The sequence below is a fragment of the Rattus norvegicus genome, chromosome 8 (genome assembly GCF_036323735.1).
Source record: "Rattus norvegicus strain BN/NHsdMcwi chromosome 8, GRCr8, whole genome shotgun sequence".
In the NCBI taxonomy this organism is placed as follows: domain Eukaryota; kingdom Metazoa; phylum Chordata; class Mammalia; order Rodentia; family Muridae; genus Rattus; species Rattus norvegicus.
The window spans coordinates 128,582,364-128,608,358 of NC_086026.1; the positions used below are offsets into that span (position 1 = coordinate 128,582,364).

Below are 25,995 nucleotides of genomic sequence, written 5' to 3' on the forward strand. Positions count from 1 at the left end.
TTAAAAATAGAGTGTCTTTATTGGTACCTGTCAGCTCAGGTACAATGTGTTCTCACAAGCACACAGGCTGGCAAGGCCTCCTGGGCAAGGAGGCAGGCCCAGAGCCTGCGTTTCTTGGCACACACACACACAGAGAAATGAATAAATTATAGTTCTGACACTTAGAGACAATATAAAAATGCATATAAAATCCAACATCAGCTAATGAAGGGCATAAAAGCCCCCAAGAGCCACCTCTTTCTTGCCAACTGGCCGGGGGGTGTGTGGTGGGTCAGGATGGATTCAGTGCCCAGAAAGGCTAGAGACAGTGATCTGGGGTGTGCTTCATGTCTTAGGGCCTCTGGCTCCCCATCCTACATAGGGCCTTTATAACCCATGGCCTTGGGGAGAGGGAAATGGACAGAGGGCATGTTAGAGCGTCTGGGCAGGGGGCAGAGGGAGTTTTGATCACCGATGGTCAAGCACAGCCTCCGTCTGCTCAGCTCGAACCTACACGCCACACCGAAGCCCAGACCGGCGGGGGACACCGAAGACTTTGCCTCAACACCGCCCACCTGCCAGAGAGGCCCAACCACTGCTGTCTCAGTCCCCAAATAAATTACAGAAATAAATTACATCTTCACAGTCCAGAAGACCTAGCTCCCACGGTCCACAGGAAACCCTAAGGCCTGCTTTTCAGCTGTCTTTGGACCAAGGAGCATTTTACAGTACAGAAAGAGGGGATGTGAACCCTGCCCCTTCCTCCTCCAGGCATACAGTAGGAGGTGGGAGACCTCTGTTTGGACATAGAGGCCAGGCATTGAAAGAGGGATACCCTTCCCACCCTCCCTTCAGTACAGAAAAACATAAAAAAATAAATAAATCTAGAGTGTTACTGTAAAAATAGAGGATTGCCCACATGGCACGGGGGCAGAACCAGCCCACGGGAGACCGTTACATACACAGACCTTGGGGGACACCAAGATCACATAAAAAGCAGCAACAGGGTCTCAGGGCAGGAAAAAGTCATCTCAATCCTTACACAGGCACAGGGTCCAAAGGCACCACAGCAGTGTCCTCAAACTGGCTCTCCAGAAGGGGCGCCAGGACATCTGTAACCGGCTCAGACAGGCCTATGAGAGAATCCAGGAAGCTGGCATCCCTCGGTGGAGAGAAGCTGGGCGAAGGGTGGAAGGTCTCAAGGCTGTCCAGGCTGCCAGATACCCTTCGGGAAGTATAGTGAGGCCCCAGACTATAATCTGGCAGAGATTGGAGAAGCTCAAAGGAGTCACAGGAGGATAAACTGAGGTCCAAGGAGCTGCTCTGGGCGGCTTCCCCCTCAGGGGACCCAGAACTGCTGGGGAGGCTACCTTCTCTCAACCCTTCGAGTCCGCTGCTTAGGAAGCAGCTGGCGTCCAGGTTGGCATTCTCATCTAGGATGCCCGATGGAAGGCTAGAGCCAAACTGGCTGTGTGTCCAGCTAGCCAGGCTGCCGGGGTCACCGGTACCAAAGATGTCAGCCAAATGAAAACAGCTGAGGTTATCCAAGTTGCCCACACTCCCTCCCTCCTCCTCTTCTTCCTCAATACCGAGGTCAGAGTCACTGAAATTCAGGATCTGTTCCAGGCTGTCTTCATCTATGCCAGACCGGAAGCTGGAACCTGGCAGGCTGGGGTGGGCAAGATGGTTCGGAGCCTCGCTGCGGCTGCCACTGCCGCCAGAGGAGTAGGTCGTGGAAGAGTCTGTCATGTCGCTGCCACAGCTGCTGTCCCCCAGGTCATTGCTCATAGTGGGTTTGGAAGGAGGAAAGGGGGAAACCACGGTTTGTTCGACAGGAACGTCCTCCATGGGGGACTCCGGGTCCCCCAAACTCTCCGCACCCTGCTCCATCTGCAGGCGGGTGAGCGTGTGGATGAAGTGTGTCTGAACTCTCGCCTGATTGAATTCCACTCGACCATGGGGGTTCTCACAGCCCTCGCTGCAGCAGCCACAGGGGAAGGACGTGTGATCCATCTGCAGAGAAAGACAATGCGAAAGTGAGGACTTCGAGGATGCAAGAAGCCAGCAGGCCCAGCTCCCCACCAACAGGGTTTCCCTATGTAACCCTGGCTGTTGTGGAACTCAGAAATCCACCAGCCTCCGACACCCTCCTGAGTGCTGAGATTATAGGCACACCCCCTTATCCTACCCAATACAACCACGCACCTGGCATTTAATGCCGGCCAGGATGCAACTGCAGGTCTCAGGGTCACAGACGCCATCACAGTGACAACCACAATCCTCCCGGGATTGGCGTAGCGCCTGCAGCTCGCGCTTCTCCTCTCGGTCAATCCTTCGAACACCGGAAGCGCGAAGTAGGGCCCGTCGCTGCCGAGGTGGATAGGGCTGTAGGAAATTCGCTTCCTCCAGGCGGCCACCTGCCACGGCCACTGCCAAGTCCTCCTCTACAGAAGCGTCATCGATGGCGTCCACTGTGAGCGGCACGTCTGCCCCTGCCTCCGGAACTCCGGACACTGAAAGCTGCAAGGGCAGGAAAGGGGTGTGAGAGACACAGAGATTTAGCTCTCCCAGAGTGTGAGGTACAATGTCCTCAGCATCTACAAGGATCTCTTAAGTCACCTTAGCTCAGATACAAAACCCCTTCTCTAACTAGATGCCCGGGCCCTTGCGCTTTTGTCTGAAGCCGACTACTTTTCTTTTGAGAATGGTCCGTGGCCTCAAGCTTGCTGAGGATGACCTTGAATCCCTGATTCCTTCACCACCCAAGTTCCAGGATGCCTGGTTTACCCAGTGCTGCTTGCTGAGCACTAGGACCTCCTTTCCACTAGGCAGACACTCTTCCTGCCTGAACTATAGCCCCAGCCATCGAAACTCCCAGCACCAAAATGCGCAAACGGCACCAGGGCCTCGGCACCAGGGCCTCGTACCTTCCATTTCAGCATCTCTAGCTTCTCCTCCTTTAAACGCCGACGGAGCTTCTCACGCCGAGCCCGGAACTGCTCCTGTTTAAACTCGGCTAAGGAGAAGAGGCGGCAGGTGCTATGACGAGAAGCCATGCCCAGGGTACAGCCACCATGGCTGGGCACACTGGTGAATCCCTGGCACCGCGGGAAATAGTAGACAGTGATGCCATCGAAGGCCACGTGACCCGGACGCTCCCGAGGAGCCCGCTTCAGGATGGATGGGGCTGAAAGGGACAAGAAAGGGCACTGAGTCCTCCCCGACGCGGTGTGATCTCTAGGAAGATTCGGACCCGTTCACTTTCTCCACCCACCTTGGATCTGAGCGTAAAAGTCAGACCTGGCTGGATCTGGAGAACAAGCCCAAGCCAACCCGGGCTTATCATCTACCAGACCAGAGAACTGCATTCAAAGAGGAAGCATCTTGCTATCATGACCATGAATTTATAAATCCTTTGTACAGTTTTCTTTCATTTTAATTCTTTACATGTAGCAAAGACAATATAATCCCCTGTTTAAATGTATAACAAAGAACTGGAGAAATGACTCGCAGTTAAGAGCCCTGGTGCCCATAGGAGAGGTCGCAGCCAAGGAACTCAGTTTCAGGAGATCTAACGCCCTCTTCTGGCCTGCTCAGGTATAACATGCATGTGGTACATGGATATACAGGCAAAATACTCATACACTATAGACATACATTATAGACCTTTTCCTTTATACTTTAAATGTTCCGCAACAGACCCAGAATGTGTCTGTCTATCTGTCTGTCTGTCTCCCTCTCTGAAATTATTGATTATATGGATAACAAGTTGTAGGACCTGGTTCTCCCACCATGTGGGTTTGAACTCAGGAACCCAACATCAGGCTTGGCCGAGAGCACCTTTACATGTTGAGCCACCCCAGTGGCATTAATTGTTGTTGTTGTTTCCAAACTTATTTTTGTACATGATTCCCCCCCCCCCCCAAGACAGGGTTTCTCTGTGTAGCCTCTGCTGTTCTGGAACTAACTCTGTAGACCAGGCTGGCCTTGAACTCAGAGATCTGCCCACCTCTGCCTCCTGAGTGCTGGGATTAAAGGCCATGTGCCACCACTGCCCAGGCTCAAATTTACTAAGTGCGTGTGCGAGTGTATGTCACCTGGGTGTGGGTGCTCTTGAAGTTCAGAAAGTGCCAGATCCCAAGTACTAGGAGCTACAGGTGGTTGTCAGTGATCTGATGTGGGTGAGAAGGACCAAACTCAGGTCCTCTGCAAGAGCAGGATTCTCCGGTGCCATCTTGGCCCGTGTTTACGTTCTCTTGAGACAGGGTCTCACTGTATAACACAGACTGTCCTAGAACTTGATACGTAGACCAGATTGGCCTTGACCCACCAGGTTTTGTCTCTCAAGAACTGGAATTAAAGGCATACATCATCATTTATCTCAAGATGGCTAGGACTGGTTCTATAGCAGGAGACACTGAGTCCCTAGCCCTTCCCCAGTACTGGGAATATAGGTGTTTGCCACTATGCTGAGTGACTTCAAGTTAACATATTAACTTTGTACTCAACTACCTGAGGAAATTCCTTCTACAAGGTTTTCTGTTTGTAATATTAGGTTCCAGGCATTAACAAAATCACACTTGTTTCAAAAAAAAAGTGTAACACACAGGTATGCATATAAGACATGAACAGAACAGTTATGGTTTCAAAACTTCACAGGGAGATGTGCTTAAAAACATTCCCCTTGTAGGGGAAAACTGTTTAAAATGGTTCTTGAAGTAGAAAGAGCTTGTTGAAAATCAAAGGCTGTCTTTTTTTTTTTTTTAAGATTTATTATTTATTTTATGCATGTTGAGTACTCTGTTGCTGTCTTCAGACACACCAGAAGAGGGCATCAGATCCCATTACAGATGGTTGTGAGCCACCATGTGGTTGCTGGGATTTGAACTCAGGACCTCTGGAAGAGCAGCCAGTGCCCTTAACCATTGAGTCATCTCTCCAGCCCCAAAGGCTGTTTTTACATTATAAAGACAAGGCAGGTTTGTACAATATTTAGAAATATATTTCTATATATTTATGTAACAATAATAAAAAAGAGACCATGAGTTGGAAAGAGGGTAAGGACAGATATATGGGAAGGTTTAGAGGGAAGGATAGGGGAAATGGTGTAATTATAATTTCAAAAATAAAAAAACCCTTTTTTAAAGAGAATCACTTTCAGTTTGAAATCAAAATTATACAAGCTTGAAAGATAACTAGGAAGTCAGCCATGATGGAGCGGAGCGCATCCGTAACCCCTGTACTCCGGAGGCAGATGCCATGCGGTTGGAAGAGAGAGTCTTTTTTTTTTTTTAACTTAAAATAAGATAAGATAAAGGGTGAAAAGAAAACTATTCAGGAAAAACCCTTTTGGGGACATTCGGGGGGGAAAAAAGCTAAAAAGCAAGGAAGAGGGAAGTGGCCTAGCAGGCCAGTGTACAGTGTTCGTGGGGTGTGTGAGGAGAAGGATGAGCCCCAGCGGGCTTCCTGGAAGGGGCAGGTATGTTGGGAAACAGAGATGCAACACCCCTGGAAAGGCCCCAGAGCCACTCAGGGAACAACATCTCCGACAGCACAACCCCCACAGTCAACAGGAAGTCAAAGTGCCTCTGCAGAGTGGGACAGTCATAAGACTTCACAGAAGGAGGTACCCTGAGGGGGCTATGGAGGCCAAAAAGGCCAATTACAGCCTTAGGGAAGGAAGAAGCAGGGGGTGGGGGCTAGGGGTGGGGGGTGCGTGGTAGGGGGTGCCCAGGACAGGAGACTCACGCATTAAACTCTGGATGCCACTGGAGTCCTGATCAGGCTGGGGTGGCTGATCACCCAGTCCCTCCTCCTCAGAGGTCCAGGCAGGGGAGGCAGAAGAGCTGGGAGGAGAGGGAGAGAGATCGCCAGAGGACAAGGAGGAGGAGCTGCAGTCGTCCTCTTCCAGCTGGTCAAACTTCCTCTTCTGTATCCCAGCCATGGTGGGATGTAGGGGTTCCAAGCAGCTGAGGACAGACGGCCTGGAATGAAGAGGATGGAACTGTTCCGTGGTAGGCTCCCAGCCTAGCCATGTTTTCTCCACCCGCAACTTACCTTCCAGGGTATCTCCCAGACTCTGAACCCTCCAGCCCGGGTTCATGGTAGTGTCTCCAGTACAGTCTCCAGCCCCAAATGAGTCTAACATGAGCCCCTCCCTCAAATGAGTCTAACATGCAAATCCAAATCCCAGGGACTTTGGCCTCCCAAGACCTGGCCCCTTGATAACAAGTCTTCTATGGAAAACAGCCAGGTACCTTCCCCATTGCCACCTACACACACACACACACACACACACACACACACACACTCGAGCACACACACGCACACACACGCCAGCAGGCAGACAGACCAACAGATGGACTGACAGAACTCTGGCCTGGCTCATCTTCACAGGAACCCTGGAGGCTGACTCACAGGCGCTCAGATCTTTGTGCACTTGCCTGTGCAGGGCCTTCTGCAATCTCCAGAGGCCCCCTCTAAGGGCAGCGCTCCTCTCTGACCACACAGGTCCACCGCCTTGCTGACTGACAGCTTCGGGTCCACACTCCTGGGCCAGGCTGGGCAGGAGCTCTGAGAATGGGCGCTGGTTTTGATGTTGGCTCCATTCCCAGCAGAAGGACTTTCCCAAGCTCCTCCCCCCTAGATGGAGCTTAGATTTTCCCTCAGAAACCCCCATGCCACAGGAGAAAAGTCCCCTGCTCTAGGCTGGACTGTGGGAAGACTTGACTTTGATCTTAAACTCACCTCCAATATCTAACCTCTATGGTTAATTCTCCTTAGAACAAAGCAGAACCTCAGAGTGAAACTGACTAGGAAGGTGGCTCTCCACTCTCCTGTTTCCCTTGCTCGTTTGTAGCTTCTCTGGACACCCCCACCCCCCCAGGATGCAATCACTCACCAGTCAGGCTCCTTCCCTAACCCTCCAGTGCTTGGACAAGTAACAGTCTTTCCAGGACTTGGGGACCCTCAGAGGGTTCAAGGATGGTGGCTGAGTGCAGCTACCTGCCGTGAGGCTGGCTTGAGTCTGTGGTACTCACTCATTCAGGGTTGAATGCCCACAGCTGGGACCCTTCCCCCACCATCATCACGGGAAGTGAAAGAGGCAGGGAAACCAAGCAGAAAGCTGTCTGGGTCTCCTCCACTGAGGTAGCCTGAGGTCCCCTCTCCTAGTCCAAGCCTCTGGCAGGTCCTAAATCCGAGGGCACCAGCTACAACTCCCTGGATAAAAGCACTCATGGGAGAGTGACAGCCATCTCCTCCAGGCAGACATGGGAGAGGCTCAAGAAAAATCTTACTACCAGGCCAGCCCCCCCCCCGGGGGGGGGGGAGGCCAAGCAGGTGTTTCCGGGGCAGTTTCTCAGGCTAGGTTACCAGGCTTCCCAGTGTCAAACCACAAACACAAACAGCCCAGTTAACCTGTAGACTCTCCCAGGATGAGGGTGTTTGGTCGTGAACCAGGCACCACACACACGTGCACAAGCACTCTTACCACAGACACACTCTTACACACAAGTTGACAGGTAGCCCCTAAACATCCTGTCACCACTGCAGCCTAATGCATGGGGGGTGGGGGAGATGGAGGGAAAAAAAAGACACCTCCCTCTCTAATTCCGGTTGCTTCCCATGAGACAAAAGGCACAAGTCTGAGACCCCCAAACCAAGGACCCACTGCTGGAAATACACAATTCCACAGGCCCCAAATTGAACCTCTCTGCCCCTCCCTCCTGCCATCTGTTCCTCTTCCTGTGTTCCCTGTCTTAGTAACTGCTGCCACCCACCCAGTTGCTCAAGCCAGAAACCTGCAGCCTACAGCCACCCTCAGCTCCTCCCTCCCCTCTTCTGCACCCACACCCGGGCAGCTTTAGTCCTGGAAGTTCACCTACAGGCTAGGCACAGACTTGGGAGGTATTCTAGAGGCCCAAATCAGCTGCTTGAATTTAGACTTTGGCTTGGCTATTGGCTGGGCGATCCTAGGCAGGTTTTTTAACATCATGGCCTCCAGTTGTCTGAAGGCCCCAGAAGGCCAGACAGGGTGGTGCACACTTGATATCTATCCCAGCACTTGGAAGGTGCAGGAGAATCAAGAGTTCAAAATCAGCCTCAGCTATGGCAGACTGGATCTTGAAGGAAATAAATGCACGTTAGAACCTCACAGGGCTGGAAAGAATACAGGAATCAACACATGTCAAGTTCTCTGTCAGTGAACCGTGTGTGCAGTTGAGTGTGCAAAAAATAGTAAGCCCTAGAACAAATGAGCGGAAACACAGGAGTGAACCGCCAGAAAATGCAAACGAAGATTGACAAAGGGGAAAACCAATCAGAGGGGTACTGTACCCGCCCTCTCCACAGCCAAGCTAGAGGACTGGACAGGCTTCCAGGAGGGGGGTGTGTCTGACCCGGGGACAGTTGTGAGGGGATTTCCTGGGGGTTGGGGGAAGATGGTGGTTAGAGGTTAGCCTGAATGGTAGCTTGCTGGGGTGTTAAATGCCTTAACAATTCCTCTACCGCACAGGTGACATTCCTATACTGTGCATATTCTATGTAGGTCACCTGATGGTGTAGCTCCCCGTAGTGCTCCAGCAAAGCCCTGAGGTGGCTTCTCAGCACACACAAGAGCTTATCACCTGTTTTGTGTCTCTGCCCCCACCTGCTACCACCCTTCAGAGCCACCCTGTACTCCACAGCCAAATGACAGAAAGAAAACACCACCTTGCAGTCCCCCACGCTGAGCACCACTGTTTGCAGTCCCCATGCTGAGCACCACTGTTTGCAGTCCTCATGTTGTGCACCACTGTTTGCAGTCCCCATGAGCACCACTGTTTGCAGTTTCCCACAAGGTCATGTCCCTGCAACCCTCCCTGGCTTCTTCACAGTCTGGAGCAGCCCACCCAGTCTTACACCCTCACTGAAGTCATTTCTGAACCGAGTATCACAGCTCACATTTATCCAATCTCAAACAAGGCAGGAGAATTGCCTGGAGTTTTAAGCCAATCTGATTTACAGAGAAAAACCTTCTCCACTCAAAAGGCATTTCCAAAAGGACCCCAAAAGTCCCCGCCCCACGTCTGCCCTTTTGGGGTACTGCTATTGACAGAACACTTTCCAACAAAAACAGTCCCGAATCAAAGATTAATCTCCAACGCCATGACCTTGGAAGCAAGTGCTTCAGGAAATACTAGATCTTGGTTGAGAGAGGGTCTGTGTAGCCCACGATGGCCTCAATCCTGATCCTTCAGTGTCCGCCTCTCATGTGCTGGGATGACAGACATATGCCTCCATATGTGCCAGGGGCATAGCTCAGTTGTCTAGCTCGCATGAAACCCTGGGCTCAACTCTTTAAGAGCTGTAAGTGGGTTGGGGATTTAGCTCAGTGGTAGAGAGCTTGCCTAGCAAGTGCAAAGCCCTGGGTTCGGTCCCCAGCTCCGAGAAAAAAAAAAAAAAAAGAGCTATAAGTGACCACAGTGTAACGACGACCTCTCCTCACACAAGGTTAGGCTATAGACTACCTCTGCATGACCATAATAAGCCTGGAAGAGAGAGGCCCAGAAGAGTGGAGGGTGGGAGGAGGAGGGAGAGACAGCCACACAGACAGTGCTTTGGCCCAGGGGTCTTAGTGTGACTTTTTGATGCCCCTGAAAGCTAATCTAAGGAGGAAACACATGCCCATCCCCCAGCCGGGGTCAGTGCTGGCTGAGCAAGAACAGTGCTCAAAGGTGGCTTTGAGGACAGGGAAGGGACGCTTGCACACTCGCTCGCCTGCTTGCCCGCTCTGGTGCAAGTGTGAGGTGGCATCTCAGAGGCTCCGGGTTCCCCAAGAGTAAACAGATGTCAGGGAGGTAGGCGTGGATTGGATAGAGATCCAGCCAAGTGTACCCAAGATAAGAGCTAAGGCCGAAGAGGGTTAGTATTCAAAGTTGCAGGCAGACTTTTGGAAAGACCAGGCTGTTTCAGGCATGAGTGCTGGACCCCTGGCTGGGTCTGAGGAGAGGGAGGGAGGGGAAGGAGGGGGAGGGTGCCACCTGGGATCCAGAGGCTGAAAGAAGGCAGAGACAGAAAGGCTGTGCAGCAGAGGAGAGGAGGCCAAGTCAGAAAACGGAATGAAAGATAGCTGAACAGTGCCAGACAGTGAGTCAGGGGGTGGGGGAAGGGCTGCAGCAGCTACTCAGGAATCAAGATTCCTGTTCCCAGGGTGAACACAGTCCTGTCCTGGGGTCCTGGAGGAAGGAAAAGCCATTCCCAGGAGCTGGCTCTGACAGAAACACCCCCCCCCCAGGAGCCCCAGAGGCAGGCCCCGGAATCAAAGAGAACCAGGCTCCTTCCGGGATGGTAGCAGCTTGAGAATCTGGGGCCGCCCCCTTCCTGCCACCACACACAGACACTGACAGCCCAGAGAACGGAATGTCACCCCAGTCTAGTGACCACAGCTATCTAGTACACAGAACCAGCAAAGGTTGGTCCACCCAAGCAATAAGGGGCACCTACAGGAAGCCTCAACCCGCCAGTGTGCTCCAGTCCCCAGTCCCCTAGCTGCCTCGACCCCCCTTCCAGGAATCTGAAGAATGTGTCCTTTGACCTCAGAACCCCAGGTCTTGATCAGTCATGCCCCCACCCCCAACACCTAGGGTCACAGGACCCCGGACCCTCCTGAAGGGCTTCCTGGGGTGCGGAAAATCACCTCCAAGCAGTTCTGGACCTCACGGAAACCAAGTGCTGGGCAGCTCAAGAGACAGCAGACAGGAAGCACCGACGTACCCCTCCCCCATCCATGCTTCAGAAAGTGATGGGGGGGAGGGGACAGTTCCTTCGATTCAGCCTCCAGGGCCCTGCCCTGGGTAAGTGCCAAATCCGACTATATGAAATGCTTGGTTCTACCCAGGGAAAACTGCATTTGACAGTTACCCCTTCCTCTGCCTTAAGTCAGTTTTTTTCACAATCGTTCATTCATTCATTCATTCATTCATCAATCAAATTCTGGCTAAGCTTCCAAAAGATCCTAAGCACTATGGCAGACACTGGGCACACAGGAAAAGGACCTACAACCAACATCTCTTAAGTTGGAGTTAACAGGAGATAGGCAAGAAGGGTACAACTGGGGACGAGGCAGGTTCCTCTGAAGGACTTGGCAGAGTTCCAGAGGGGGTCACAGCACGGTTCAGGGCCTGGAGCAAGGACAGCCAGTGCGCCTTCTGGTGGCGATACGGTTAAGAGGGCCTGTGTTAGCCCGAGGGCACAGGAAGCCAAAGGGTGTAAGTAGGGACTGACAATTCTAGATTTGCATGGTTGAAAGATGGCTCAGCGCCTGGACGAGAGAGGGTGTGACCCGTAGGACACACCGGGCAGGGCAGGGCCAGGTGAACCAACAGGACAAGCGCAGAGGAGAAAAGGGGGTGGATTTGGTGACAGCCGGCGAGATGTGGGCGGGGCTGTCAAAGATTTGGGGGCAGGGAGTATTGACTTACTCTGGGCAAAAGCCTGAGACTTCGGTCCAGAGGTGTTGGGTGGGCAGCTAGAGAGCAGGGAGGGATTCTCTGTTGTCAGGGGGTGGGCTACGTCTAGGAGTGACTGTACCGGCAACCCGAGTGACTAGTGTGTGGCGGTTGCTGTGGTGTAGGCATTTCTACAGTACGTGAAGGCGAAAGGACCTCCGGGAAGGGTAAACTGAGGAAGGAGAGGAAATGTGTGCAGAAGGAGTAGAGGTGCGTGGGAGAGAGCCTACGTGTGCCCGCGGGTGGCCGGGGTAGCTGCGCCCGGTGACTCACGGTAGTGGCCTCTGCGTGTGACGGTGACAGGTGAACATACGACACAATCCTCCTCCCCCCTCCCTTCCTCCCTCCAAGGGTCCGTGACTCACCAAGCCTCACTCATTCCTCACTCATCCCTCCACACCCTCCCTGACCCCCGCCTGCCGGGGGCTCCCGGCACACGCCGCAGCTCCGGCACCCTCCCCTTGGGAAGCCCGAGGAGGAAGGCGACCAATGTCACCTGCCCGGGCCACGCGAGTAACTTCTGAAAAGTTCTCAGGCAACTAGGTCAAAAGGAAACTCAGCCGCGGGCACGCGCGCCCCGTCCCTCTGCCACCTGCGCCCAGCTTTGGGACGCCTGGACATCTCGGGGTAACCACAGCGAAGCGGGGGAGGGGAAACCTCGTCTCCCCCCACCTCGCAGCCGTGGGCTTCCCCGGGCGCGCAATCTCCAGTCGGGCTGGGAGGCCGGATCCCGGCGTCCCTTCCGGAGGACCCAAGGGAGATCAGCGGGGAGCTGGAGTGACAGCGCCACTCACCCGAGACGCCCCCTGCCCCAATTCCCATCCGGCCGCGTTCAGGGTCCCCGGCACTCACCTAAACTAGCAGTGCTCGCCCAGGACACCGCAGCCACTCGCGTCCGGGCCCCGGGGTCGCAGCGCGCGCAGCGACCTGCAGTGCGCTCGGCCAGGCGGCCGTCGGTGCAGCCTGCCCAGGTCTGCGCGTCCGGCGGCGGCGGGAGAGACTGGCTCAGCCCCGGCCCCGCCCGCAGCTCCGCCCTCCTCGTCAGTGGAAAACTCCGGGGCTCACGGCGCTGACGCACGCCGGGCCTCCAGCCAGGCCGCCCCGCAGCCCGCAGCTCGCGGCCCCGCCCCGGAGGCTCCGCCCCCTCCCCCAGCCTCTAGCCTCCCCGCGGACTCTGACCGGGCCGTGGCGCCGCTGCTCCGCGCTCGGCTACTGCGATCGCCGAGCTGAGCTTCGTGCATAGCCGGGTCCTAGAGATGCCCGCCTTTTCATGCCCAGCAGTCCCGAGCTGCAGACTGGGTAGACTGAGGCTACGAGTGATGGGAGCTCCTCCCTCTGCCTCCACCACTTCAGGGCAGTTATTATCAATCCAATCTGACGACCCTTCCTGGGCCCTCACCCTAGGTCTCATTCCCAGATCCCGCAGAAAGTTAGCTCAGACTGGAGACCAGCCAGGGATGAGGAGAGAAGAAAAGGTCATCCCAGGGCCTAGCCTTCACCTCTGCCCTCCGGCCAGAGCACTTACTCCCGAACAATACCTAAAGTAGAGATTGCTGGAACCAGCATCCCCACCCCCCATCCATCCTGTAAAAAAAAAAAAAAAAAAAAAAAAAAAAAAAAAAAGACGAAGAAGAATCTGCTTTCTCCTAGGCCAAACCCTGGCTACTTACAGTGGCCTGCTGCCTTCTCTGCTCCCGCCAAGACCTTCCCTAGGCTCGCAGCCAACTCCCTGTACTACTAGGCAGAGGAAAGTGTGTTCTAGCAGTCAACTCCTCTCTTGGGAGCCCACCCGAGTGCTCGTCTGCCCACAGCAGGGCCAGTCCGACCCAGTACCTAGAGCGCTGTTCTCTCCCGTTCTCACTGCACCGCCTGGAATGTTTCACCCTCTCTCTGCTCACCTGAGGGAATCCCGACGACGCCTAGGATAGCTCAGAAAGTACTGCCTCCTCCGGGAAGCCTTCGTGGAAGCTCGACCCTCCCCCTCTCAGCCCTGCTCCCGCTGCATTCTGGGTTCTTCTGACTGTCCTAGATGAATGCTGTCAGTGGTTAGTCCAACCCTCAGGATTCCATTCTCCCCTCCCCCGGGTGCAGTAGGGAGGTGACCTTCTGTCCTGCCTAAATGGCACCGAGGGTGGGGAGGGTGGCGGGTCCTTTCTTCAGTCTTCAGTCCTGGATGTACACGTACAGAGGACAAGCCGAGTGGGGGTGGGAGAGGTCAGCCTGCCCTTTATCTGTGGTAATCTGGGTTCTGGGGGCCAGATGAGATCCCCAGCACACAGCTTTGGTACACTGAAGTTGCTGAGTCTGCTCAGGAAATATTCTACAGGGCTAGCCGAAGATGTATGTAGCCCAATGGTAGGGCACTTTCCCCGCATGTCGAAAGCCCTAGGTTCAACCTCCATTTTGAGAACAAAACATGGCAGATGAGTGGTGGCGCAGGCCTTTAATCAGGAGGCATTCAGGAGGCAGACGCTGGGGAATCTGAGTTCAGGGCCAGCCTGGTCTACAGAGCAAGTTCCAGGAGGGTCAGGGCTACACAGAGAAGCTCCAAAACAAAACATGGCCTGGTGTGATGGTGCACCCTTTTCATCCCAGCACTCAAGAAGCAGAGACAGGGGGATCTCTATGAGTTCAAGGCCAGCCAGGTCTACACAGTGACTTGCAGGAAAGCCAGAGCTATGAGTCAAAAAAAAAAAAAAAAAAAAAAAGCAAACGACAACAATAAAACACCACACACCAGAGAGAACTGCATGTCAGTCTGCTGAGGTAACACAGGTTTCAGGGCTGTCCCTCAAAGCCCCACATTTCCTCATCACCGGATTCACACCGGATTCAGCTGGTCTCTCCCTGTGCCTGCAGGTTTGCAGTTTTTGGTGACCCAACAATCTTGGCCCCACCAGTCCTCCTCTTTGTCACCAGCAGAGGGGTTCATTGTTTTGGAGATCAGGTCTTCTGTACCCCAGACTGGCCTTCAGCTCCTTGCGCAGTTGAGAATGGCTTTGGGTTCCTGGTTCTCTGGCCTCCAACTCCTGAGGGCTGGAACTGCAGGCAGGTACCGCCACTCAAGATTTTATATAGCGCTTTGTGTATGTTAGACAGGCACTCTACAGAATGAGCAACCTCTTTAGCCCAGAAAGAGGGTTTTGATGAGGCCTACAAGTGCTGTTTTTCTAGCTCCTGCTTCCAGTGCATAAAATGGGAGCATTGGACCAGTGAGCCCAGCCAGCTGCAAGATTCTTTGCCTCCGATTCTGCAAGATGCTGATGAGGGAGCTGGGCAGGGCTGGACTCTAGAGTTAATGAGGTTCTCTGGAGCTACCTAGGTTTGCATCCTGCTAGGCTCTGTATCCAGGAAACCAGACAAGGCTGAAAACCAGGGCAGGGAGTTGGCAAGGACTGTACTGGGGGCTTAGAGCGGGGAACCTGGTGGGCGAGGGAGTCTGGCGAGCGGGAGGAGGAGATTAAAGGGAAAAATATAATCAAATAAGTGATGTATTTCTGCAGAAAAGCGTCTCCCCGTCCTGGGATGGCTCACCAGATGTTGCCCAGATGTTGTTGGTGATGGGAAACATCTCCCTCAGGGATCTCATCTGAACTCTTCCTGTTGGTGGGGAATGAAGTATCTATTCCAAGGCAGGCAGAGGCGGGTTTGGAGCGTTCTGAAAATATGGAGTGTGAGCGTGCACGCACACACACACACTATACAATGTGTGTGTGCATGTGCACACACACTCTCAGGCAAAAGCACCCACATATCTTCAATCCTCAGGAAATTTCTGAATACTTAGAGACCTGTAAGTACTAAGGACCACCGACCCATCCCCTTACTTAGGCGAATTAAAATTATTACAAGTTTTGAGGGTTTTTTTTTTGGGGGGGGGGGTTCATTGTAACCCTAGCTATCCTGGAATTCAACCTGTAGACCAGGTTGTCTTCAAACTCTGGGATCTGCCTGCCTCAGTCTCCAAATGCTGCTATTAAAGGTGTGCAGCACCACTTCCTGACTTGCACTGAGTGGCATTTAGGGTGAAATAACCCCAAGAACAGCAGCCACTATGAGCTGGGGATGCTGGTTAAGGAGATATAATTCTTACTGTTAGAGACTTTACAGGTAAGACGTCTGAGTTAAGGTGGAGGTCTCTGGGCTTAGTGGGTTCCCTGACTGTAACAAGTTAGCGAAGGTCTAGATACAATGTGAGATGTGGTCTCTGGAAGAGCAGAGCCCAAGCTCTGTTCATGGCAAAGATGCCATCTTGTACCTCCACGGGCATACTTTGCTGAGAGAAGTACCTGGGGGACCCTAGTACCCCTGAGCCACAGTGGGATGTCTTAGGAGCCTCAGACATTCTCTTCAGGAGAGCTCAGCCCAGTGACCTCATCATCCCTGGAACAAATTCTGTCCAGCTCCATGCCGCCTCTTTCCCTCCTTTAATTAAAGGGGATCCCCCACGCCTCAATCCCTCCACCTCCTTAGGACTCTCTGCAGCCTAAGGCTGAACAGCTGGAGGCTGGGCCTGAACACTCAGCCCCTCAGTGTCCTTTGAAAGCTTGGTGGAGGCTGATTGATTCTTAGACTCTCCTAGACCGGCTGAGTCGGTAACCCTGGGCAAATCAAGGACTCTACATGATCCATTGCCCATCAACTTTAAGACCCACTGCACTAAGTCGGAGAAAGAAAAATTATTAGGGAGGCTCCTTTCAGAATAAGTGGAAGGTTTAGGTGAATATCCTATCTACAGGCCTGGATCTCAGTACTGGGGAGGTGGAACCAGGACCATCAGCGTCAACCTCAGCTACATAGCAAGTTTGAGGTTAGGAAAAAGGAAAAGACAGAGTCTACTGTGCAACCTAGTCATGTCTCACTTTTCTGGGCATAGCCCTGCTTGCTTACTTCTTTCTTTCTTTCTTTTTTTCTTTCTTTCTTTCTTTCTCTCTCTCTCTCTCCCTTCCTTCCTTCCTTCCTTTCTTTCTCTCTTATGCATTCATTAGCTTTTTTTTTTTTTTCTTTTTCTTTTTCGGAGCTGGGGACCGAACCCAGGGCCTTGCGCTTGCTAGGCAAGCGCTCTACCACTGAGCTAAATCCCCAACCCCACATTAGCTTTTTGAGACAAGGTTTCTCTATGTAGCCCTGGCTGTCCTGGAATTCAATCTGTAGACCAGGCTGGTCTTGAACTTGGCAAGCTACCTGCCTCCGCCTCGAAGTGCTGGGATTAAAGATGTGACCCACCACTGTCCAGCTGTAGCTCAGCTTTAAAACTGGGAAGACTTTCTGTATACATCTTGTCAACTAAAACCCCCTGGGCAGTGGTGCATGCCTTTAATCCCAACACTGGGGAGGCAGAAGCAGACAGAACTGTGAGTTCAAGGCCAGTCTGGTTTGCAAACTGAGTTCTCGGACAGCAATGGGACACAGAGAAACCCAGTCTTCAAAAGTTAAAAAAACAAAAAAGCCCCCAGTCAGGTGGCATTCAGATCTCTGTGAGTTCAAGGCCACCCTAGTCTTCAGAGAAATCCTGCCTCACAAAACAAAACAACCTTACCAATTGGTTTCTGGATTTTCTGGATGAAAGATTTTCTGTAGATACTACCAAATTGCCTTCCCCCCAAATCCACCAATTTCACTCCCAAGCAATGTCTTGGGGTGGTTATTTCCCAAGATCCTCCCTGGATCTGGGGTGATCACACTCACTGGCTCTGCTCATCTGCTGGAAAGACAAGGAGTTTGACAATCTTATTTATCTCCCTTTTTGTTTTAGCTCTGGTGGCTTAAAATGACATCGAACTGGATAGACACTTGGGGATGAGCGTGAACAACTGACCTCCTGCCTCCACCTCTCAAATGCTGGAACTACAGGGATGTAATACCATGTACGGCTGCCATGTTTACCTTAGAGAGCCTGAGTGGCGAAGGCTCTGTTCTCCATTATAGTATAAAGTCATCATTTTCTTTAAGGCTTTATTATGTTGATGCATATATGTGAAAGATGGATAGCCGGATGATGGTGGCACACACCTTTAATCCCAGCATCTGGGAGTCAGAGGCAGGTGGATCTCTGAGATCAAAGCCAGCCTGGTCTACACAGGACAGCCAGGGCTACACAGAGAAACACTGTCTCTGAAAACAAAACAAAGTAACAATGAAAAAATCAAAAAAGATGTTACTTCTGTAGCTATGTTTTGTTTTAAGACAGGGTCTCACTGTAGCCATAGCTGGTCCATAACCAGTCCATATAACCAGGCAGGCTTGGAACTCAGAGTTCTGTTTGCCTCTGAAAGTTGGGATTAAAGGCAGGAGCCTCCACAGAAAGTTGGCTTTTCTAGCCATCTTGAATTCAGCAATTTAGGTAGAGAAATGGAATAGAATTCCTACTGCATTTTTTTCTTCCTAATCGTTAATTTTACTGTCATCTTTTTCATTTACCTTTTCCTTTGCATTTTTTTGTTTTTATTTTCATTATTTATGTGTGTGGGGGGGGATATGCACGTACCATAGGACACCCCTGAGGAGGTGGGAGGACAGCATTTGGAAGCTGGTTCTCTCCTATCTCATGGTACCTACGGCTTGAAAGTAGGTTCTTTGCAGCAAGTGTTTTTACACACGAAACCATCTCAGCGCGACTTTGTTTTTAGTGTGTATGTGTGTGATATTTTCATTTACTATTTGAAAAATTGACACAGATACACTATTTATTTATTTATTTATTTATTTATTTATTTATTTTTATTTATTTATTTGGAGCTGAGGACCGAACCCAGGGAGCTCTCTACCACTGAGTTAAATCCCCGACCCCATACAATTTATTTTTATTTTATCCACCCACTATTCCCCTTTCCAACTCTCCCTAGTCCCACTCCTGACAGCACAAGTTCCCCTTCCCAACTTCAAGATATTCTTTTTTTTCTTTTTTTTTTTTCTTTTTTTTTTTTTTTTCTTTTTCCTTTTCCGGAGCTGGGGACCGAACCCAGGGCCTTGTGCTTGCTGGGCAAGCACTCTACCACTGAGCTAAATCCCCAACCCCACTTCAAGATATTCTTAAAAAACAAAACAAAGGGGCTGGGGATTTAGCTCAGTGGTAGAGCGCTTACCTAGGAAGCGCAAGGCCCTGGGTTCGGTCCCCAGCTCCGGAAAAAAAAGAACCAAAAAACAAAACAAAACAAAACAAAACAAAAAAACCGGTTGAGTCCGGTTAGTTCTGCCAATATGCAAATAGGTGTGAGGCCTCCCCTGCAGCGCCAGCAATCTACCAGTGGCCACACCTCTAAGAAAACTGACTCTTCCTCTCAAGCAGTGGTCAACAGCCAAAAGCTCTGATAGGAGCAGAGGTGTCTAAGCCCCTCCCTGGGGTTTTCGACTGGCTTGATCTAGTGCAAGAGTTCAGTGTAACGGTTCACGGCCCAGAGAGCATTAAACATGCATCCTCTGCCATCTGTGTCCTTTCCACGACCACTTCTCCACCTTTCCCTGAGATCTGGGGACAGGTGGGGGAGGGGATTGATATGGATGTTCCATTTAGGGTCTTTGGTTTACTCCTAGTTTAAGATGTACTTTAAACAAACTGAGTTCTCACGTGCATTGTTTATGTGTTTACCTATTTATGTGCACGCATGTGTCTGTGAGTATGTGAAAACCCGTATGAAGGAATGCCGCTGTGCACACCACACTAGTAAAGTGTCGGGTCCTCTTTGTCTGTCTCCATTTATGTCTTTGAGGCAGGGTGTCTCCTTGAAGCTGGGGCTCACACTTTCTAGGCTAGACTGGAAGCAAGGGAGTTATCAGTACTCCTGTCTCTATCTTGGGGTTAGGGTGTCAGGGTGAATGAGACGCCTGGTTTATCCCATGGGTCCTGGGATCCAGCTCGTGGTGACTGAGCAGCAAGTGTTGGGGACTACTGGTCCTCTTTCCTGCCCTTGGGCTCAGTATCTGGATCACTCTGGTTCCTTGGCCTTAAGGAGAGGTTACCACCATTTTTCCTGTTGAGGAAGACACTGAGTTTTCGAAGACAAAACCGTGACACCAAACTTTAGCCTTGGAGAATCGAGCTCTTTGTTCATGTCTTAGCAGAAATAGCTAGGTAAAAACAACCACAGGGTGGGGGAAGGGAAAAATTCTAAGCTTCCAAATCACTGAACGAAAATACAAGCACGTGCACATTCATGCTTATCACAGTAAACAAACCGGGGGGTGGGAGGGACTAAAAGTGGTAGCACTGTAACAGGAGGCAGAGCAGAGGATGACAACTGAGGTTAATGTGTGATTATACAGCAAATGTAAACCGGGTGAGCTCACCCTCACAACCAAAAGTTGTTCACACTGGCTGATATGGGAGAGGATGCCCTACTCTGTTTGGCATATGAGAACACATTGTTACCTCCTGAGGATATACTGTTACCTCAATATCTCAGGTGAAAAGAGCAAACTGAAGGGCATAAGGAAGCATTGAACTGAAGCTTCCACATAAGCACCAGACAAAAATGTGGGCAGGCAAGACAGCTCCCGAGTGGCTCACACTGTCTTGTTCCTCCCATTCCAGGAGATCTGAGGATGTCTTCTAACATCCAAGGCATCAGGCACACGCATGGCGCAGTTACAAACATTCAGGCAAATATTCATACAGATAAAATAAAAATAAATAAATATAAAAATATAAAAATGATACTGACTGTGGGCAGGGATGTGACTTGGTTGTAGGCCACTTGTCTGGCACAGCCTGGGTTCAACAACAACATCAAAATGCAAAACAAAATCCACCACAAAACAGGTGTTCTTAGCTGCTAAGGCAGGAGGATCAAAAGTTCAATGCCAGTTTGGGGAACTTAGTGAGATCTTGTCTCAAAAATTAAAAGCACAGGGGTTGGGGATTTAGCTCAGTGGTAGAGCGCTTGCCTAGGAAGCGCAAGGCCCTGGGTTCAGTCCCCAGCTCCGAAAAAAAAGAACCAAAAAAAAAAAAAAATTTAAAAGCACAGATTGGGCATGATGGTGTACAGCTTTAGCACTGGGAAGGCAGAAGCAGGTAGACTGAGTTCCAGTCACTCAAGTGTACATAGAGCCTCCTCCAGGGTGTTGTACAATTTTACACACACACACACACACACACACACACACACACCATGTATGTGTGTGTATATTTTAATAAAAATATTAAGTATAAAAATGATGGGGTATTTAGTAGAACACTTGCCTAGTAAGTATGAGGTTCTCAGGATGACCAACACACCCTCCTGGGAGTCCTTTCCCTCAGCAGACACCATCCACTTCTGCACACGGAGCTCTGAAAATACCCAGAGGCCATGAATGGAGACCATTGGCTTTTCTTGCTGGAAATGAGACACCAGACTGTCACCTGACAGCCGATGGAGAGTGTGCACTTACACTCAGATGCAGGGTTTGTTTTGTTCTAAATCTGTGAGACTAGTTAGTGTGCCAAAAATAATAAACCCCTTAAGATAGCATGGTTATAAAGATAGGTCTGGGAGAAAGAAGAGGGGACCAGGGACTTTACCAGAAGGGAGAGACCCTATAGAGTTCTCTTGGCAGGGGTGCTATATAATTTGTAGTGACTGACAGGAAGGGATCTCCAGTCTCTATTTCCTTCTGGATGTACTTATGGCAGAAGCAGAAAAGTAGAGTATGACTCTGATATTTTCCTGGGTTTGGTTTCGGTTTGTTTGGGTTTGATTTTTGGACAGGATTTGATAATGGAGCTCTGACTGCCCTGGAATTCACTACGTAGATCAAGCTGGTCTTGAACTCAGTGATCACTCTGCCCTTGCACCCTAGGTGTTAGGACTAAAAGTATGTGTCAAGACCCCCAGAGTGACTCTAATTGTTGTGTGTGTGCTGTATATGCGGGTGTGAGCACTCTTGTGTGCACGCACATTTCAGACCTATGTCAGGTACATCCTCTAGTCAACAGAGGAGTATTGTTGCCCACCTTTTTTGAGAAAGGGTCTCTGACTGAACGGGACTCACATTTTGGCTAGGCTTACTGGCTGGAGATCTGTCTCAATCCCCACAAGCTCCACCCCATCGCTCCCAGGGCTGAAATTACAGATACATCCCTCCAAGTTCAGTTTTTATTCCGGCGTTGAGGTCCGAACTCAGATCCTCATTGCTTGAGTGACAAGCATTTACCCACTGAGGCCCATCACTGACCTCAAAAAGGAATCCAGGGATGAATAGAACAAAATGTCATCAAGTACATTTCCCTCCAGTTTGGGGTATGTGTGCGTGTGTGTGTGTGTGTCTGTGTCTCTGTGTGTGTGTGTGTCTCTCTGTGTGTGTGTGTGCGCCTCTGTGTGTGTGTGTGTGTGTGTGCGTGTGTGTGTGTGTGGTAGGTGAAAGCACAATGTTCAGGAACCCATACACTATATTTATTAAGCAACAGAAGTTTAGGTTGGTGTTAAATACCTATATGGTGCATGCAGAAAGCCCTGGGTTTGATACTAAGCACACATCTGTAATCCCAGCTCTGCCATTTTGGAGGTAAGGTATATAGTCCATAGTAAAGGTCACCCTTACCTACATAGTAAAGTAAAGCCCAGCCAGGGTTACTTGAGCCCATATCTTCTTTTTTCTTTCTTTCTAGTCTTTTCTCCTCTTCCTCCACTCCCTTTCCCAACCCTTCCCACTCCCCTCCTCCTCCCCCTTTCTCCTCTTCCTCCTCCTCTTCTTTTCCTGAGTTTCTCTGTATAGCCTTGGGTATTCTGGAACTCACTTTATAGAGAAGTCTGGACTCTAACTCATAGATCTGCCTGCCCCTGCATCCCAAGCACTGGGATTGAGGCTGTGCACCACCACAGCCCAGTTTATGGGTTGTCTTGAAAAAAATAAATGAAAATAAAAATTGCCACAAGAGGCCCCTCAGCAGGGATCTCATCCTGTTTAATTGGCTAAGACTCCATCTCTAGCAGCAAGGGAAATTAACCAAGGGGAAGTGGAACGGTCACGATGGACTTAAAACACTTTTATTCTCTTTCACCTGAGCCTGGAGAGCGTGTGTGCATGGGTCTAAACGAAAGGGTCTGTTTTCAAGAAAGAAGGGACGAATGGATTCCCCCTGACATGGTGGGAGGCTCGCTTCCAGTGTTTTGTAAGTGTGGCCTCTTATCTGCTGGCATACACTGGGGGCTCGATTTCAGCGTGTGCCACTGATTCTGTGTGCCATTCAAACGGGTTGTTTGATCAACTAATTTTCTGAGAGCTTGTTGGTTTTTTCTCTGGTCATAACATCTCTCGGCAGCCCCATAGCTCGGTTTATATAAGCCCCACCCGAGTGAACTGTGTGGTTTCCGATGCACATTGGACAGTTTCACTGAGGCTGCGAGGGCTTTATTCCCTTTCACTTTGAAGAAAACTTCATGAACACACACGCGTCTTAATTTTACCCACATCCTGGGAACAAACTAACTTGGTTTTCTAACTGCTAACAGGGCCCCAGTGGGATCCATACCATTTCCCAAGATTTCACAATACTGGGCTGGGGTTGGAGTTCAGTTGGGACAACGCTTGCTCCATGTGTACACATTCCCTCGTCCCACCCTCAAGCACTACATAAAACTATGCTAGGGAATACATACCTAGAATTCCAGCACTTGGGGGTAAAGAAAGGCCAGAGGATTGGGAACTTGAGTCACTATAGAGTGAGTTCAAGATCAACCTGGGCTGCTGGAGACCCTTCTCAACCCCGCTTTTTTTTTTTTTTTTTTTTTTTTTTTTGGTTCTTTTTTCCCGGAGCTGGGGACCAAACCCAGGGCCTTGCGCTTCCTAGGCAAGCGCTCTACCACTGAGCTAAATCCCCAACCCCCCTGCCCCCGCTTCTTGACACAGGGTACACACTACATGGGTCAGGCTGGCTTCAGACTCACAGGGGTTCACCTGCCTGTCTCTCCTGAGCGCTGAGATTAAACATGTTCACACCACTCTTTATCCCTTGTACCTCTTCAAGGTTCAAAGCCACGCTGCCACGTTACGGCAACCGGACAACGATAAACCTCACCATCGTAGCAGGAATGTGAGGTTGGTGTGAGCCTACCTTAACCAGTTGCATTACCGTGGATGGCCGTGTTTTTAATGAGTTGAGCTCCATCTCACACTGGCCAACTCCCATCTGGCGGCACCCAGTCCCAGGACAGGGATGTCTGCGACAGTATCATTGATCTCTGTCCGAGTAGCAATCCCTGCCCCAGCCCTGCAGGGTCACGGGCCTCTCGCGTGCCTAACTTATCATCGCAAATGGCTGACTCAGCCTGGGGCAATCTTTCAGTCCTCTGAACTCAGAATTTACCCACAGGGCAGGCTGGAAACGTCCTTGAATGCACCTCTTCTCCCCCAGCGGGTAGGGTGGCATTCTCTGAGGAACCTGCACACACACACACACACACACACACACACACACACACACACACACACATACACACACACTAAATCTTTGAAGAAGAAATATGTTTTGAAGCTACACGGGTAGCACAGGGTTACAATCCTAGCTACTGCAGAGGCTGACACAGGAGCATTACAAATTCAAGGCCTTTCTGGGCATGGTGATAAATAATTTTGTTCCCAGGACTCAGGAGGCCCAGGCAGGCAGATCTACAGAGCAAGTTCTAGGACAGCCAGAGCTATACAGAGAAACTCTGTTTAAAAAACAAACAAGGGCTGGAGAGATGGCTCAGTGGTTAAGAGCACCGACTGCTCTTCCAGAGGTCCTGAGTTCAAATCCCAGCAACCACATGGTGGCTCACAACCATCCGTAATGGGATCTGATGTCCCTTTCTGGTGTTTCTGAAGACAGCTACAGTGTACTCATATACAAAATAAAAAAAATAAATCTTTAAAAAAACAAACAAACAAACAAAAAAACAACAGTTCAAGTCCTAAAACAGGCTTAGTAGCTCAAGGTTAAAAAAAGAAAGGTTCGGGGTTGGGGATTTAGCTCAGTGGTAGAGCGCTTGCCTAGGAAGCGCAAGGCCCTGGGTTCGGTCCCCAGCTCCGGGGGGGGGGGGGGGGGGGGGGGGAGAAAGAAAGAAAGGTTCAAATTCTGCTTGGTCAATTTAGTAAGATATTGGCTCAAAATAAAAAGCCTGACTGGTTTGCGGTGGCCAATGGCTAAAACCTCGGTGCTTGGGCGGAAGAATTAAAGGTCATCCTACCTACAAGGGAACTTCACTCAAAATAATTAATTGATTGATAAAATACTTTTTAAAAAAAATAGCTGGGGTTGGGGATTTAGCTCAGTGGTAGAGCGCTTGCCTAGGAAGCGCAAGGCCCTGGGTTCGGTCCCCAGCTCCGAAAAAAAAAAAGAACCAAAAAAAAAAAAAAAAAAAAAGATACCTGGCCTTTAAAAAAAAAAAAAATAGCTGAAGGTGTAGCCCAGAGGCAGACCTTGTCTGGCCCACACACTTTTCTACACATCCATCCACCCATCCACCCACCCATCCACCCATCCACCCATCTATCCATCCATCATCCATCCCTCCATCCATCATCCACCCATCCATCCACTCATTCACCCATCTACCCATCCTCCACCCATCATCCATCCATCCATTCTTCTTACTGAATTGTTCCAGGCTTATATTCATTTGGTATATCAGTGGTCCATAACTGCTAGGCTGACTGCTCTTTTTTTTTTTTTTTTTTTGGTTCTTTTTTTCGGAGCTGGGGACCGAACCCAGGGCCTTGCGCTTCCTAGGTAAGCGCTCTACCACTGAGCTAAATCCCCAGCCCCTGACTGCTCTTGTAAGTGTTTTGTTATTGTTTCTTTTCTGTTTCTTGTGACAGGGTTTCTTTATGTAGCCCTGGCTGTCCTGGAACTCACTATGTAGACCAGGCTGGCCTTGAATTTAGAGATCTGCCTGCCTCTGCTTCCCAAATGCTGGGATTAAAGGCATGCAACACCTCCCATCTTAAAGTATTCTTTTGGTAGAAAGACTCTGGGCTTCAGTACATGGAGCTGCTTGAATCATTCTCAGGTGACTGAGGGAGAAAGAAGTGGGTCCACACTAATCTTAGCACATCGAGTCTAAGAGAAAGGGTAGTCCAGTGGCTCCCTCTCCCCTTCTGACCCTGCTCTCTTGGGAAACACTTTGTAGGGAAAGCATGGAGTCTGTTAGATTAGAAAATCCCCTTCCCAACTCAAGGAGGCAGCCTAGGAAATTCACCCAATCCACCACAATCCCCTTTCTCACTGCCCATTCTGCCTGTGGGTAAAAGGAGCCTCCCGAAGTTGTCCTGTGGCTCCTGAGATGGTGGTTGCAGTGGAAACCTCCCTAGAGTCTTCATTCTCAGGACCCACAATAGAAACAAAAGATCAGGGTACATTCCTGTCTTAGGGTTTTACTGCTGTGAACAGACACCATGACCAAGGCAACTCTTCTTCTTTTTTTTTTTTTCTTTTTTGGTTCTTTTTTTTTTTTTTTTTTTTCCGGAGCTGGGGACCGAACCCAGGACCTTGCGCTTCCTAGGCAAGTGCTCTACCACTGAGCTAAATCCCCAGCCCCCGACCAAGGCAACTCTTCTAAGGACAACATTT

The 25,995-nt window shown here is 50.6% G+C and overlaps 1 protein-coding gene and 1 long non-coding RNA gene across 5 annotated transcripts; one reads left to right on the forward strand and one right to left on the reverse strand.

Moving 5' to 3' along the window:
- Positions 1-11,800, reverse strand: Csrnp1 (cysteine and serine rich nuclear protein 1). Of its 4 annotated transcripts, none has more exons than XM_006244120.5 (5): positions 11,442-11,800; positions 5,728-5,963; positions 2,907-3,166; positions 2,185-2,499; positions 1-1,992 (listed from the first exon to the last, which is right to left on the reverse strand). In XM_006244120.5, the coding sequence occupies exons 2-5, from the start codon at positions 5,921-5,923 to the stop codon at positions 1,018-1,020; spliced, it is 1,746 nt and encodes a 581-aa protein (XP_006244182.1). In that variant the 5' UTR covers positions 5,924-5,963; positions 11,442-11,800; the 3' UTR covers positions 1-1,017. The 4 variants fall into 4 exon arrangements, with proteins under 4 accessions (XP_006244182.1, XP_006244183.1, XP_038937740.1 ...); XM_006244121.4 differs by lacking the exon at positions 11,442-11,800 and adding an exon at positions 6,881-11,427; XM_039081812.2 differs by lacking the exon at positions 11,442-11,800 and adding an exon at positions 6,423-6,873.
- A 41-nt stretch (positions 11,801-11,841) lies between these two features.
- LOC108351801 (uncharacterized) lies at positions 11,842-17,419 on the forward strand. The gene is made up of 4 exons (XR_001839576.3): positions 11,842-12,095; positions 13,119-13,513; positions 14,328-14,520; positions 17,224-17,419. It is a non-coding gene; the product is annotated as an uncharacterized LOC108351801 (long non-coding RNA).
- Positions 17,420-25,995: the final 8,576 nt, after the last annotated feature.